The sequence below is a fragment of the Ursus maritimus genome, unplaced genomic scaffold (assembly GCF_017311325.1).
Source record: "Ursus maritimus isolate PB19 unplaced genomic scaffold, ASM1731132v1 scaffold_5, whole genome shotgun sequence".
NCBI lineage: Eukaryota > Metazoa > Chordata > Mammalia > Carnivora > Ursidae > Ursus > Ursus maritimus.
Genome location: NW_024426663.1, coordinates 88,311,493 through 88,328,289, shown reverse-complemented (window position 1 = coordinate 88,328,289; position 16,797 = coordinate 88,311,493). Strand labels below are relative to the sequence as shown.

At 45.2% G+C, this 16,797-nt stretch overlaps 1 protein-coding gene across 5 annotated transcripts in view; it reads left to right on the top strand.

Moving 5' to 3' along the window:
• The first annotated feature begins 284 nt into the window (after positions 1-284).
• The window catches only part of NLRP3 (NLR family pyrin domain containing 3), a 48,067-nt gene continuing 31,554 nt past the window's right edge, over positions 285-16,797 (top strand). Inside the window, exons 1-9 of one of the 5 annotated variants that reach the window (XM_008712027.2) lie at positions 285-725; positions 2,263-2,339; positions 2,432-2,493; positions 2,657-2,889; positions 5,973-6,071; positions 6,565-8,299; positions 10,487-10,660; positions 12,812-12,982; positions 14,346-14,516. In XM_008712027.2, the coding sequence (XP_008710249.1) occupies positions 2,703-2,889; positions 5,973-6,071; positions 6,565-8,299; positions 10,487-10,660; positions 12,812-12,982; positions 14,346-14,516 (2,537 nt within the window). In that variant the 5' untranslated portion in view covers positions 285-725; positions 2,263-2,339; positions 2,432-2,493; positions 2,657-2,702. Of the gene's footprint in view, positions 726-2,262; positions 2,340-2,431; positions 2,494-2,656; positions 2,986-5,972; positions 6,072-6,564; positions 8,300-10,486; positions 10,661-12,811; positions 12,983-14,345; positions 14,517-16,797 lie in introns of all 5 variants that reach the window. The other 4 variants (XM_008712026.2, XM_008712028.2, XM_040622688.1 and 1 more) reach the window with 4 other exon arrangements.

Genomic DNA, 16,797 nt, shown 5'->3' with positions numbered 1-16,797 from the left:
GTGGAATGGCAGTGACCAGGGAATGGGGAGGTATCTGTCAGGAGCACAAAGTTTCTGTGATGCAAGACGACCAAGTCCTGGAGATATGCTGTGCAGCACAGTGTCCGGAACTGAGCATTCCATGTTGTGCACTGAATATTTACGAAAGGGTAGATCTTGTATTAAGCGTTCTGACCATACACACAAAAGAATAATGATAAAATAACAACAACAATAATAAGGGGTGGGAGGAAACTTTGGGAGGAGATCAATGTGGTCTGGTGGAGGTGATGTTTTCACAAGCGTATTCTCACTTCAATCAAGTGGTTACAGGCAGTGACCGGTGGTACGGAGAGCCTGCTGCCTACTGATGGCCTCCCTGTGATGGCTTCACGGCCGGTCGTGCTGCTGATGCTCTACTTGCCAGCCCCGGCAGGGTCCTCCACCTCACTCTGCTCTCTGCCATTACAGCTCTCCCGTGGCTGCTGCAAGACCCAGAGGGGACATGCCCACCCCAATGGCCATCGAGGACAGTGCAGACATCTCTGGCTACAACCAGAGATAAGAACACTCTTCAGCTGCTTTGGAAAATCCAGCAATATGAGTAACTGTTAGTTTCCGACTTTGTCTGTGATGCAAGCTTGTTCACTCCATGCTGAGGCCACATCCTTCCTGACCCTGCTGGGCTGTGAGCACTATAAATTCACTAAGTTTCCTCTTGGGCTGTTTCTGAGGCTGGCGTCTGGGTGAGTCCAACTCTGTGGATCAGCATGGCTGAAAGGGTCTGGGAAGAAATGAGGAGGGGATGTGGAGGGCCAGAGCTGTCTTGGTTAATGCACTAGGGATTTCTTCTGCCAGCTTCCAAGTCTGCCCTTCAACAACAATTCGGGAAAGTCCTTTTATGTTTCTCATTATTGGGCTCTGTGCATGTATGCAAGTGTGTGTGTGTAGGGGCAGGGGGGTGAGGTCAGGAATAGCAACCACAGCTTAAACCCATGACTGCAGCGGATTTGCCAAGCATCCCCCCAGGCAGTGGATGGAGGGGATGTGTATGAGGAAATAAATGTCCTGGACACCAAGGACACAGGAGGTAAAGGTTAGGATAGAGTGCACCAGGCTTAGGGACAGGGGCACAGAAGAGAGGTAGAGTCCTGGTGTGGATGGAAAGACTGATGGAGGGGGACGTGGGAAAGTCTGTAAAACTGATGGGTCTCTCTGGACATGCCTCACTTCCCTGTCAAATGCATAAGTAATGGATTTGGTGGGTGCATGGAGCCAGGAGTGAGGGCAAGATGAGGGTACAAGGAGAGGTAAGTGTGCTTCAGTTGTCCTGCACACTCATCTGTGGTCACTCTAAATTCCAACATGCGCCGTTCCACAGCTCCGCAGGCCCTCTTCCTCCTGTTAGCATCATTTATGACTTTCGGTTGATGTGCTTTCCAAAATTCAGTAATGTGAGGGGATCGATCCAAAACAAAGCCAACGTGTTCATCAGTCTAAAATCTGGGAGACATGGAAGAGAGAAAGACACAGAAGCTGACCTCTGCTCTTTGTGGAACCCTAAGTCAACGTAGGAAAATAGACCATGAACTCTGTAACAAGAGGCTGTGTGTGGTAAATGCTGGGAAACTGTTTTTTGCCTTTTAACCACCTATTTTATTGTCTTTGATCTTTTTTGTTGGTATCTGACTAAGAAACCTAGTTAACTGGTGCAAGAAAGAGTCATACACCTTTTCATGCTGTGAAAGTAGTATTTAGAGACATGAGTTCAGATATCAGTGACCCTGATCTAGATCCTAGCTTTGACCTATTTTTTTTTCTGTGAAACCCTGGGAAAGTCACTTAGTTTCTTCTAAGACTCAGTTCCTTTTCCATCAAATGGGTCTAGACATATGTGCACCTCCTAGAGCTTCTCAGGAGTTAGGTAGGAAACCCATCAGTGCAGGGTCTAGCTCACGAGAGGCTTGCAGTAACCGTGAGCTCTAATAATGACTATGGTTGTGAATGTTGCAAGAAGACCTCAAGGAGGTTTCATGTGTTTATCATTCCCCCCCATGCACCCAGAGCGTCATCTCGTTTGTTTCTATCAATAGATGGATGGATGTGCAGTTGAAGACCATCCCCTTCTCTGCGCGTGTCTGTCTTCTCCTTTCTCAGTCTCGCCATGTGCTGCTCTGTAACCACCATACTTACTCATTTCCTGGGTCAAAACAGAAACAGGAACCAGAGCCTTTCAATTGGAAGGAACTGAAAAGCCATGTTTTCCATTCTGTCATTTTATAGATGAAGAAACGGAAGCCGAGGAAGAGTTTGTCCTAGGCCCTAGCCCAGGAATCAGTGAGAACAAAGTTCTCCCCGTGGTATGTTGAGGTGGCATCGTGAAGAGGTTTGGGCATACAGTACTGTTGACATGATTGCGTCTGGGGGGTCTAACTACTGTTTCTCTCCGTAGGGACACCGTTCTTCCATGGCTCAGGACACACTCCTGAGTCCAGCCAACAGGAAAACCTTCTGGTGGGTATTTGGGTCACTTTCCAAAACTGAAGATAACAGCTCATTACATTTCAGTTATATATTTTTTCCTTTGTGTTCCGGGTTTTTCATCATTTAGTTCTTTCTAAAGAGGACAGACTTTTAAGAAGACTCTCCTTACCTCTGTGCTGTTTTCACTGTCCAGCTTCCTGGCGTGGACCTATACCCAAGGACTCTGAGAAGAGCTGCAGATGAGCATGGCAAGCGTCCGTTGCAAGCTGGCCCGTTACCTGGAGGATCTGGAGGATGCAGACTTTAAGAAGTTCAAGATGCACTTACAAGACTATCCTTCTCATAAGGGGTGCAGCCCACTTCCTCGGAGTCAGACAGAGAAAGCCGACCACATGGATCTGGCCACTCTGATGATTGCCTTCAATGGTGAGGAGAAGGCATGGGCCATGGCAGTGTGGATTTTTGCTGCAATCAACAGGAGAGACCTTTATGAGAAAGCTAAGAGGGATGAGCCAGAGTGGGGTGAGTGGAAGGAAGACAGCATTTTAAAAAAATTATGATAAAATTCATATAACATAAAATTACCATTTAAGCCATTTCTAAGCATATGTTTCAGCAGCGTTAAGCACATTCATGTTGTGCAATCAATCTCCACACTTTTCTTCGTCTTGCAAAACTCTGTACCCATTAAACAACAATTCCTCATTCCCCCTCCCCTCAGCCCCTGGAACCACCGCCTTTTGTCTCTACTAATTCGACTACTCTTGGTACCTCTTTTTATAAAAAAGCATCATTAAGTCTTTGTGGCTTACTTCATGTAGCATGAAGTTATTGAGCCTCTTCTGTGTTGTCACATATGACACTACGTAGAATAATACTCTACGGTAGGTGCCTACCACGTTTTGTTCATCTATTCATCCATCAGTGGACATTCAGATTGTTTCTAGCTTATTGTGAATAATGCTGCTAGGAACATGATGGTACAAATCTCTCTGAGCCCCTGCTTTCAATTCTTTTGGGTATATGTTCATAAGTGGAATTATTGTATTATGTAACTCTAGGTTTCATTCTTTGAGGAACCACCATGATGTGTTCCACAGTGGCTGCCCCATTTTGCACTCCCATCAACAGTGTACAAAGGCTCTAATTTTTCGTCATCCCCACCAATGTTTATTTTATTTTTGTTTTGAGAGTAGTTATTCTAATGGGTGTGAGATGATCTCATTGTGGTCTTGATTTGCGTTTCCCTACTGACCACTGATACTGAATGAGTTTTCATGTGCTTTTTCACCATTTGTTTATCTTTGGAGAAATGTCTATTCAACTTTTTCCCATATTTTAATTGGGTTATTTGGTTTTTTGTTGTTGACTTGTAAGTGTTCTCTATATGTCCTGGATACTAACACTTTATCAGTTATATGATTTGCAAATATTTTCTCCCATTCCATGGATTGCCATTTCACTGTTAATGGTATCCTTTGATGCAATGAAGTTAGTATGTTTGTTTTTAATAATTCCTTTTATCATCTTGGCTTTATCTTCTGTCTTCTCATGACAGTGCTATGAAAAGTTGGAGGAAAGCAGTTTGCTTTTTTCTAGCTTCTTTAAAAATGCAAATCATGGCTAATCTACCCCTAGAAAATATGGACATGTTGGGGGAAAAGTTTTTTGCTTTCTGGCTTGGTGTTCTGATCAAGGGAAGAGCACAAACAAGGACTCAGAGGAATCTAAAAAATCACAGGATGATGATGGTGCACTAGTGGGAAGGAGGAATAAAAATGAATCAGCAGATCAAGAGAGGCATGGCAAGTGGGGCAGTAATACGGGTGAAATGAGAGAGAGAAATATGACATGGGGACATGAGGCAGGGGTGCAGAGCAGCAGAGTGTTATAAAGAAATTGCATATGACAACACAATTATAATTGTGTCAGTACTTATCTACTCACTAACCAAATTCAAGTATAATAATCACAGTTACTGAAGTAGTTTTCTGAGCAGTTTTTATGGATTTTGGTCATTCTCCATAAAAACTCCATGAGGCTGGCATTTTTTTTTTTTTGTGGGCTTTACACCCCAATGTAGGGCTTGGACTCACAACCTCTAGGTCAAGAGTTGCATACTCTACCAACTGCTCCAGCCAGGTGCCTCGAGGCTGGCGCTTTTTAATGAACTTTCAATTTCATTACTAAATGAAATACTCCAGTCACAAAAAGACAAGTGCAGTATGATTTTGTTTGTAAGAGGTACTAGAGTAGATAAATTTATAGAGATAGGAAGTGGTTGCCAGGGGCTGCAGGCAGTGGGGACTGGGCAATTTGTTGTTTAATGGCTATAGAGTTTTAGTTTTGCAAATAAAAGATAATTCTGGAGATTGACTAACAACATAAAGTGAGCCTGAAAGAGGTTCTGATTGCCTGTGGCTCTGTTTCAGTCAGAGCCAAGGCCTGGAGTCAATGCGGCGTGTGTCTCTGGCTGGGGTTTGGCTCTTAACCACTGTGCTATCTTGGCTTCTGTAAGTGGACTGTGAGGTGGAAGAATTATACCTAGGGTTAGAGGTTGGTTTGTTTTTTGCTGGGGAGGACCAGGTCGTAGGGTTAGGCTTTAGATAAGAATTAAGTCATGGTTTGGGTTTGAGTTAATGTTTAGATTTTGTTTTGTGATTGGGTTACCAATAGCATTTGCATTCAGGATGAGTAGACACCTACCAGGATTCCTTTATGTTACTCTTGTGTTCATCTCCCAAATATTTCCCCTAGTGCTTAGCACTTGTTCTGTTGTACCTAAATGAAGTGCTTCTTCACTGGGATATGCAATTTAGTGACTATTTAGCTCTATGATTCTCGACTGTGGATGCATGTTGGAGCCTTCAAAATACAGGGGTGCTGGTCCCCACCTCAGATAGATTGAAAGATAATCACTGGGGGTGGAAGTTTTTTAAAGCTTCCTACGTAAATCTCAAATCGGCCGGGGATTGTGAACCACTGAGTCAGACAAACCAACTTGGTAATTCTCGGTCTTGAAGACCCAGAATGCGGGTACGATCAATTCCAGGCATTTGAGGGCCGGGGAGGAGAATCCTGCTGGCCCACAGCTATCTTGGGGATATTCAGACATTTAGTGTGGGGAAGGCCTCAAAACCAGGGCTCCAGGGGGAGTTTGCCAAAGACAAACAAGGATGAGAGAAACCTTGCCTGTCTCATGTGTTTGCCAGTTGATTTCTGGGCCTGGGAGAGATCCCAAGACTGAATACAGTGAGGACACAATGCTAGCTGGGTGAGTGACAGTGACATCCATTGCTTTGAAATTAGGAGTGCATGAATGCCACAAACTGGATATTTACCTGTACACCTGTCATCTGCAGCTCTGACATGGAGGCATGTTTAGGAGATGTCTGGAATAGGTGACTTTGAGCTGTGCCAGGTGTTGAGCACTGGGTCTCAATTACATCACCTTAGTCAGGAGTCCTGGTTTTTAACTTTGTATTTCTTCTTCCTTTCCCCCCCGCCAGATAATGCACATGTGGTATGCAGAGAAGAAAGCCTTGAAGAGGAGTGGATGGGTTTATTGGGGTACCTATCCAGAATCTCTATTTGTAAAAAAAAGAAAGGTAAACAATGGGGGTAGTTCTTTCTGTTGGGTTTGGAAACCCAGTTTTGGAGGCTGGGAAGCTTGATCATTCTATATGCTCCTGTTCCCTGGTGGGGGGGGGGGAAGCCCATTTCAGGAAATCCACTATAGCTGAAGAAACAGATCAGTGTTCACATGGCTGCTTGTAGTCCCAGAACCAAGGGGAGGTGATAGAGTGTCTCAGGTTCTAAGAGGTATGGGGTGCAGATTACCAAAAGGAATAAGAGAATAAAAAGGATTTTCTGGCAGGTGACAGGGCCTATGGCACTTCTCTGTTCTTCTGCTCAACTGTGTACAGGAAGATTTTAACATCCTAGATTTTGTGGGAATACCCACATACCCACGCAGTGAAGAGAATCTGCACCTCCCTTTTCTTAGCTCTGGTCATCACTTCCCGTGGACCACAGACTCTTGTCGATAGTTCATGTATGCTTGGACTTCTCCCAAAGTCTGCCTTTCTGTCTTTGCCCCAGATTACTGTAAGAAGTACAAAAAACACGTGAGGAGCAGGTTCCAGTGTATTAACCTCAACAAACGCTACACCAGGCTGCGTCTCGTCAAGGAGCACCAGAGCCAGCAGGAGAGGGAGCATGAGCTCCTGGCCATCGGCAGGACTTCAGCCAAGATGCTGGACAGCCCTGTGAGTTCTCTGAATATGGAATTGCTATTTGAGCCTGATGACCAACACTCAGAGCCTGTTCACACAGTGGTATTCCAGGGAGCGGCGGGCATTGGGAAAACGATACTGGCCAGGAAGATCATGTTGGACTGGGCATCAGAGAAAATTTACCAGGACAGGTTTGACTATTTGTTTTATATCCACTGTCGGGAGGTGAGCCTTGGGACACGAAGGAGCCTGGGGGACCTGATTGTCAGCTGCTGCCCTGACCCAAGCCCACCCATACACAAGATTGTGAGCAAGCCTTCCAGGATTCTCTTCCTCATGGATGGCTTCGATGAGCTGCAGGGTGCCTTTGATGAACGCACGGAGGCTCTCTGCACAAACTGGCAGAAGGTGGAGCGGGGAGACATTCTCCTGAGCAGCCTCATCAGAAAGAGGCTACTTCCTGAGGCCTCTTTACTCATCACAACAAGACCTGTGGCCCTGGAGAAACTGCAGCATTTGCTGGACCGTCCCCGTCATGTGGAGATCCTGGGTTTCTCAGAGGCCAAAAGAAAGGAATATTTCTTCAAGTATTTCTCAGATGAGCAACAAGCCACAGAGGCCTTCAGGCTGATTCAGGAGAATGAGATCCTCTTTACCATGTGCTTTATCCCCTTGGTCTGCTGGATTGTGTGCACTGGCTTGAAGCAGCAGATGGACAGTGGCAAGAGTCTTGCCCAGACATCTAAGACCACCACTGCAGTGTATGTTTTCTTCCTCTCCAGTTTGTTGCAGTCCTGCGGAGAGAACCAGAAGCACCAAGTCTCTGCCAACATCCGGGGTCTCTGCTCGTTGGCTGCAGATGGAATCTGGAACCAGAAAATCCTGTTTGAGGAGTGTGACCTTAGGAATCATGGCCTTCAGAGGGCTGATGTGTCTGCTTTCTTGAGGATGAACCTATTCCAAAAGGAAGTGGACTGTGAGAAATTCTACAGCTTCATCCACATGACTTTCCAGGAGTTCTTTGCTGCCATGTACTACCTGCTGGAAGAGGAGAAACAGGGAGGGATCAGGAACCTGCCACGGAGTAGTTCCAAGCTTCCCAACCGAGATGTGACCGTCCTTCTTGAAAACTATGGCAAATTTGAAAAGGGGTATCTGATTTTTGTTGTCCGTTTTCTCTTTGGCCTTGTAAACCAGGAAAGAACTTCCTACTTGGAGAAAAAACTGAGTTGCAAGATCTCACAGCAAATCAGGCTGGAGCTGCTAAAATGGATTAAAGAGAAGGCCAAGGCCAAGAATCTGCAGATCCAGCCCAGCCAGCTGGAGTTGTTCTACTGTTTGTATGAGATGCAAGAGGAGGACTTTGTGCAAAAAGCCATGGGCCATTTCCCCAAAATTGAGATCAGTCTCTCCACGAGAATGGACCATGTGGTTTCTTCCTTTTGTATTGAGAACTGTCACAGTGTGGAATCACTTTCCCTGAGGCTGCTTCATAACTCCCCAAAGGAGGAGGAGGATGAGGAGGAGGAGGAAGAAGTAGCACAACACTCTGAGGTGGATCACTGTGTCCTCCTAGATCCTGATGCTGCCTATACTCACCGGTAAGGCGATTTGGCTTCAGGTGGTAGAGTGGTAGTGCTGCCCTCTGATTTCTGGCCACCTTTCTCTGGGCACTTGCTGTCTCTGCCGGCTTCTCAACACTCTTTATTTATTTATTTATTTATTTATTTATTTATTTATTTATTTAATTATATTATGTTAGTCACCATACAGTACATCCCCGCGGCTTCTCAACACTCTTTAAATTATGGTTGCCACAGCTACTTAATAATGCCACCACCACCCATTTCTACCAGACTCCTTCAGTGGCGGAGATTGACTAGTAGAGGGAAGGGAGGTGGACACATGGGTGAGAAGAAAGCCAATGAAGAAAACAAGCAAATGTTTGGTGGATGCCAACTCCGTGCAGGGTATTATGTGAGGTAGAGAGTTGAGTAAAAATGTTGTAAACTCAAATTGCTTGCAATCTACTTGGGGCTCTAGTGCATAGTAGTCAGTTATTACCCAAGGAGAAAAACAACCCCAGTGACTGTCCCAGGAACACAGAGGACAGAGGCCTTTAGTGCTGGGCGCTGGGGGGCGGGGAGGTTTTTCAGACAAATAGGTTTGACCCTGCCTTGAAGGGCTGGTAGGATGTGGGTGAGTGCAGGAGAAGGTAAAGGGATTTTGACAGTAGGGTCCGGTGTCTGAGGAACAGTGTACATAGGAGACTATGCTGAGGGACATGGCTTCATTGGAACAGATATAATAAGGGGAAATTGAGGGAAATGGGGCTGGGAAGGAGAGGGTGCTTTTAAGCTCCTGCATTGTGTTTATAACCAGGAAGTCACCAACAGCACCCTCTTTGGGGTCTGGTCACCAACGTTGTAGGAGATTGTAAACCAGTTGCTCTGTCGGGACAGCAAAGCAGTTCAGTTACCTGATCCCTGAAGTCCCTGCTCGGAAACTGCCACAGCTAAGGTGGGAGGGTGGATACTCTGTGAATGCCTGGGTTTAACCTGCATAGAAAACACTTGATATGGGATAAAATTAAGGAAAAAGGGGACTGACCCTTCCACCAGGAATAATGAATTTGCAGCTCCCTCTCTCACCCTTGCCACCACTAGCAGGGTGACCTTTTTATTTATCATTTGGTCATCAAGGACCACTCTCTGGGGCTTCAGGGTGGCTAAGACCCAGGCCCTGCTCATAGCAACTTAAGGTTCAGTTGTGGGGACAACTGGGAAACAAGGACAGACAGTAGAGACGGATGGGCTATGGCAAGAACACCTATAGAAGGTACCAGAGCATATGATGGGGAGCCCTTGAACAGCTGGACTCTGAGAGATGGAGCATGAGAAACCTGAATGTGGGCAAGGGGCAGCTCAGACAGAGGGAATAGTGGGTTCAGAGGGCAAGCGCTGGGGAAGCAGCTACATCCCTATGATGGCAAATAGTTCAGACTAGCTGGAGAGGGTGAGAGAAAGGAGGTAGGGAAGGAGGTACATCTGCTCCTTAGGGCCCTAAAAACTGTGCTGAGAAGAAACCTGACCAAGATCACACAGCTGTGAAGAAGGCTTATAGAGACTTGGGCTAAAACTCCTGATGAAAAGCCTGACGCCCATCCCGTTAGATGACAGTTACCTTCTTCTGAGGGCAGGAGCTTGTTTTGTGTGCTCCAGAACCTTCTGAAGACCAGCAGCATGGGCATCCACCCCATGCTTGTTCGAAGTGCAGAACTGCAGGCCCAATCCTAGACATACACAGAGTCAGAATCTGTATTTTAACAAGTGCCGCATGTTGGAACCACATGGGAGTCTTAAAACTATTGATATACTTGGTCCCACCTCAGAGATTCTATCTTTAGTTCTAGAGTGTGGCCTGGCCTCAGGATTTTTGAGAGCATTGCTGATGCTATTACGCAGCCAATGTGAGATCTGGATCTCACAATGTGGTCTCTGGATCACTTAGCAGAGTGTCTAAGGCCATGGGCAGGACAGCTGACTGATGACAGAGGAAGGAGAAAGACATCTGAGGGAGGCGCCGGAGGGTGTGCAAAGGCAGCCAGTCACAGACTCATGCTGTTTCCATAATAAGGTGTGCAGGACAGTCTTACCAGGGCCCCCCTTTGTTATTCCTCAGTAGGCAATCTTTGGTTCTGTGAGTCAGTTCTTAACCTTGGGAGGTCTTTATCTGAACTGCTGCCAGCCACTCCTGATTTTCTGTTCTTCCTCCCCTACAATTTCTAGGTTGGTGAATTGTCATGTCACTATCAGCCTTTGGCAGGGTCTCTTCTCAGTCCTGAGCACTAACTTACTGACCCTCACTGAACTGAACCTCAGTGACAATGCTCTGGGGGACACAGGGATAAAGGTGTTATGCGAAATGCTCCAGCGTCCTGGCTGTAATATTCGGAGACTGTGGTAAGAACCTATGTGTGTGTGTGTATGTGTGTGTGTGTGTCTGTGAGTGACATAGAGAGAGGACTGGAGGAAGACCTCAGGGTCCAGATCAGCGCTTTACTAGTTTTCTAGGGCTGCTATAATAAAGTACCAGAGACCCGAAGCTTAAACAACAGAAATTCAAATTCTCATAATCCTGGAGGCTGGAGGTCCAAGATGAATCTGTCAGCAGGGTTGGTTTCTCCTGAGGCCTCTCTTATTGGCTTGTAGATGGTGGTCTTCTCCCTGTGTCTTCACAGGGTCTGTGTAGAGATCTCCTCAAGGACACCAGTTGTGTTGGATTGGGACCTGTCCTCATGACCCCATTTAACTCTTTAAAACCTGATCTCCAAATATAGTCACAATTCTGAAATCCTAGGGATTAAGACTTCAACATATGATTTTTTTGGAGGGGTTCAGCTGAACATAGTTCAGCCCACAACAAGTGGGAAGGTAGAGTGGATTGGAGACCAGTTGTTTGGGAAGTTTCAAATGGGGAAGAATGAAGGGGAATTGAAAGTAAGCCATTTGTTGGTGATATGACAAAAAGTGCATGACCTTCAATGTCTTCCATTTCCTCACTGGCCATTGTCATGGATGAGAATTGGAGAGTTTCACCAAATACAATGGCTACCTGGTCTGGACCCCATCAAAACTTTTTGTATAGGTTGAAAGGTCACCGGGAATCTCTTTCAGCTTTCTTAATAAAGAGCGCTTGCTTTGGACTCACACTGTGAATCAGACTCACATTCCCCAAGTGGAAACATGGGTTCTGGACCATCCCACGAACCCTCTTCCAACACACATCTGCATTTTTGATGAGCTACACAGCCAGCGCTAAAGCCCATCACTCCAAGGTGTTTTCATACATCCCTTTCTTGATCACCATACCCACCCAACACCAACCTTATCAATTTTATCTCCTATACAAACCAGTGGCCCAGGCCCAGCAACCATGACTGTTTGCCAAGATATTGCAATGGCCTTCAAGACCATCAGATTCATGGGGCAGGATTTGTGTTCTGTCTCTACAATGTCTGGACAAGTGTCTTAGCACATATTAATGCTCAAAAATACATACTGAATGAATACTGACTGTTTGGTCTCCCCACATCCACTTTCACCACCTACAAATACATTCTCCATACAGAAGTCAGAGGGTTATTTAGAAAATTCTACTTTGATTATGCCACTCTCTTGCTTAAATGCTTTCTCTTTGTTCTTTTGATAAATTACAAATCCTCTTCTTGCCTTCAAGACTCTGTCTGGTTTTGGCTCTTCACCTGCCTTTTTATCTCCAACCCATGCCAGTCTCCCCACTGCCCTGGTGGGTGCCCCTGTGTGATTCCAGAGGGTGAGACACAAACAGGGAGTCATGGGTGATGATGAGATATTTTGCAGGTAAACAGAGGTTTATTCATGCACTTACCTCTAGTTGGTGTGAAGATAGGGGTAGAAAGGAAGATTGTTTAACAGGCTCTAGGATAATGAACTATTCACCTGGAAAGGAGAATGTTGTTCTTGCTCCTCTGACGGGGATACCTAGTTGTTGTTGGTCATGATGGTGATAAGGGTGTGTGTGTGTGTATGCGTGTGTGTGTGTGTGTGTGTGGTTGTAAATCAAATCAAGAATTAGAGCTTCCTGATATTTCAATGTAGGTGGAGGGCTGGGATTTAATCATTAAACAGAACAATGGGGACAAGATTGACAAAGAGAAGTAGATGGGTAAAACCCCAGAGAGAACAGTGTCCACCTGAGGGATTTTCACAGTGAGGAACATGTGATACAGAGGTGGAAAACACAGGTTCACCACCTTTTTCATTTATAAAACATGACTGTATACATTGGAGAGCTGACCATTATTTATGGAGGGAGTTCACTGACGCACTCAGCAGTTGTGGTCTCAGGCTGTGAGCTCATGAGCCTGGGAGCTAACTTCACAATAAGTCTTGGGCTGCGTATAGGAGTTCTGATAAGATCACACTTCCACCTGACTTTCCATAACATTTTCCCTTTGTAACATGAGACCACAAATACCCCTGTTTGGTGCTGAAAACAAGCATAGACCAAAAGGCAGTGACAGAGAAGCAGCCTGTGTTCTGATGCTTTCTGCTTCTGTACTTGGCACGAAGGTTGGGGCGGTGTTGCCTTTCCCATCAGTGCTGCTTCAACATCTCCTCGGTCCTGAGCAGCAACCAGAAGCTGGTGGAATTGGATCTGAGCCACAACACCCTGGGAGACTTTGGAATTAGACTTCTTTGTGTGGGGCTGAGGCATCTATCCTGCAATCTGAAGAAGCTTTGGTGAGTCTGAGCTATTTTCCTTCACAGAGCAGGAGCTGTGGCTTCAATGATCCATGATGGGCTACAGTTTTAGCGTGAGAATGGTCTTCACTACTCAAAAGATTTCCAGGTGTTTATCAATCAGGGAGTGTTTGTTTTGGGAAGAGCCACATACTAAGCCTTAGAAAGGAACTTAAATAATCAAGTAAATCATGCTCCCTTTTAAGGTATTTACAGCCTAGCTGAGAAAATAGAATCAGTGAAATGCATTGCTCCAGAAGGATTTTGAGACCTTATGACAAGCTCTTGGTCTCCACACCAAACAGGAAAAGAGGTGCTAACACAATGCAGACACTTGATATTTTGTGCAACCCTTCACTAAATGCTTCTGGGAGACTTGATTTTCAAATAAGAGAAAACACTTGAAAACGGTAGGGCCGATTCACACCCATTAGGATGGCTATTATAAAAAAACAAAACAAAACATAAGGGTAGGTGAGGAGAAATTGGAACCATCATAATTGCTGGTAGAAATGTAAAATGGTAAAGCTGGTGTGGAAAACAGTATGTCAGTTCCTCAAAGAAGTCAATATAGAATTACTGTATGACCCAGCAATTTCACTTCTGCGTATATATAAAAAACAGTGAAATCAGGCATCCAGACATGTATTTGTACACCTATGTCCATAGCAGCATTATTCACAATAGCCAGAAAGTAGAAACAACTCAAATACCCATGAATGAATGAATGGATTAAAAATGTGGTATGGGGGTGGAGTTGGGGGGGATGTGGTATATACATGCATCCAGCCTTCACGGGATTTCAGACACATGCTGCAACATGGATGAATCTTGAAGACATTATACTAATTAAAATAAGCGAAGGGACAAATATGTATGATTCCACTTATAAGAATGACCTAAAATAGTCAAATTCACAGAGACAAGAAGTAGAATAGTGGACCCCAGGGACTGGGGGAGAGAGGAGTGAGGAGTTAGTCTTCAGTGGGCACCAAGTTTCAGTTTGGAAAGATGAAAAATTCCTGGAGATGGATGGCAGTCCCAGTTACACAACAATGAGAAGGTACTTAAATGCTACTGAATTGTATGCTTAGAAAGGACTACAATGGTAAATTTTATTTTATGTATATTTTATCTCAATAAAAATAAGTGTAGGGAGCTGAAACGATGGGAGTATTGGCATGGGCTTGGAAGATGTTTACTTGCTATTACACCAAACAAAAGGAAATAAACGGTTAATATACAGTTTGAACACTCCTCCCGTGTGTGGACTGGACTAGAGGCAGCATCAGAGCAGGTGCTTCCGTGACACTGAGACAGTGAGGTGAGAGAAGTGTATGACATTCTGCCATCTCTATGGAAGGTTGGTCAGTTGCTGTCTCACATCAGCATGTTGTGAGGACCTTGCATCCGTCCTGAGCACCAGCCAGTCCCTGACCAGACTCTACTTGGGGGAAAATGCCCTGGGAGACGCAGGAGTTGGAATTCTATGTGAAAAAGCAAAGCATCCACAATGTAAGCTGCAGAAACTGGGGTAAGTCTTCATGGGTGTCTCAGCAGAAAAGCACCTTCTCTTCAGGGAGGTATTGCTTGGGAAACATGGATGGGAGCTGCTCTATAATGGGTTGATCAGACAGAGTTGAGGGTAGAGAATGGAGGAGACAGTATATGAAGTGGTTGGAAGCACTAGATACTACCTTCTACTAGTAAGGTATTTATGACTGCAGAATTAGAGATTCTTAGAGTTGAAAGAAACCTTAGGGAATGTTCAGCTCAATCCCCCACTGAGGGAAACACTTGCTTCTCAGACATTCACATGGATAGTCACTGGTTTCATGTGTGGACCCTTCCAAGCACACTAGTCATTGCTGCACAATGCAGCCACTGCAGTAGGAAAGAATTCTTATTTCTACACTGCACCTTTGGTTTCCGTGCGTTGGTCCTTGTTCTGCTCCCTAGGGCTCTGCTGAGAGGTGTTGATTTCAATTGCCCAGAGACAGCACTCACACTCTAGGCCTTCTCCTCTCTTGCCTGCACATCTCTAAATTCTCAAGAAGGATGTGGCTTCACACCTTCACCTATGTAGTCATGCCATCCTAGGTAAAGGTTGTTCTGTTCATGTCCTTATTTGAACTAAGTTGCCCAGACCTGAACCTGATACTCCTTAAGATGTACGGTAGAATTTTCACCTCCTGTGGCAGGACACTGTAACTGTCACAAGGGGAGCCTCTGACTTCCTTATGTTTCTGGCCGTCACATCAGATCACAAGTTCATATTGGAATTCTGCAGTAAATAATAATGTGAAATTCTGGCATGTTTTCTAACATTAACAGCCAAATCTCTGCAGACTCCAACTGGGTGTCTTACAAGTCAATTCAGTTTTGACACTATATTCGGAGGTAGTGCGGACCCCACAGGTTAAGGACCTAGTCCTGACGCTCCCCACACTGGCAATGTCAGATATCAATGCAAGTAGTGGGCACAGGTTACTTGCACTTCTTTCTGACTTAGCTATGAAGTGGGGGTCTCCACAACCGCCTCCTCAGGCTTGAAAATTTGCTAGAACAGCTCACAGAAATCAGGGAAACACAACTTACATTTACATTGATTATAAAAGATACTATAAAAATACGAATAAACAGCCAGATGAAGAGTCATATAGGGTGAGGTCCAGAAGGGTCTGGAGCACAAGAGCTTCTGTCCCCATGTAGTTGGGGCATTTCACCCTCTCAGCATATCTCACCAACCCAGAAGGTCTCCAGATCTCATTGTCCAAGAGATTTTATAGAGTTTGATCTCCAGCCTTCTTCCTTTCTCCTTCCTCAAGGTTAGCGGATGGGCTGAAAGTTCTCCTTCTCCAATCACTTGATCATTCTGGTGACCAGCCCCATCCTAAGGCCATCTGTGGGACCCATCTTCAGTCATCTCATTATTATGAACTCAGGTGTGATCAGAAGGGATTCCTTTGAATAGCAAGAGACTGCTCCACTTAGGACACTCCGAGGGTTTTAGAAGCTCTGTGCCAGGAACTGGGGACAAACACTAAATGTATTTCTCATTATTTTTTAAAAGATTTTATTTATTTATTTGACAGAGACAAAGACAGCTAGCGAGAGAGGGAACACAAGCAGGCGGAGTGGGAGAGGAAGAAGCAGGCCTCCAGTGGAGGAGCCTGATGTGGGGCTCAATCCCAGAATGCTGGGATCATGCCCTGAGCCGAAGGCAGATGCTTAACGACTGAGCCACCCAGGCGCCCATAAATGTATTTCTCATTATGACACAAAAGTATCTACTGATAATCATGTACTTAAACATGTACCATGGCTCTTCCATGATCTTTACGTGGATTATCTCAGCTGACCTCATAAAAATTATGCCAAGTAGATATCAGTGTATCAAACTTAAATAGGAAAAATGAGGCTGAGAGAGCTTAAGACCTTTACCCAAGACACCTGGACAGAAGGCAGTGGAACCCATGCAGACACAGCCCAGTGCAGCCCACCGCCTACTCCCTTAACTCCAGTGCAGTACTGACTCAGGATGTGTTGCTGGCGGACTTTCTAGGGGGATTCTACATCCCTCTCTCTCTGACCTGTGGGGGCTTCACATTCAGTTCTGCTAAATTTCATCTTATCTTTCTTTTGATGAGCTGTTTAGGCATTTTTGAATTGTGATTCTGTCAATGTTACCTCCACCTACAACAAGCAAACTGTAAATGTCTTCATTCACATTACTGATATAAATAACAACCAGACCAGCACCAAGACAAGATATAGCAGGAAGGGTCTTTAATGAGTAATAATCCATTTATTCA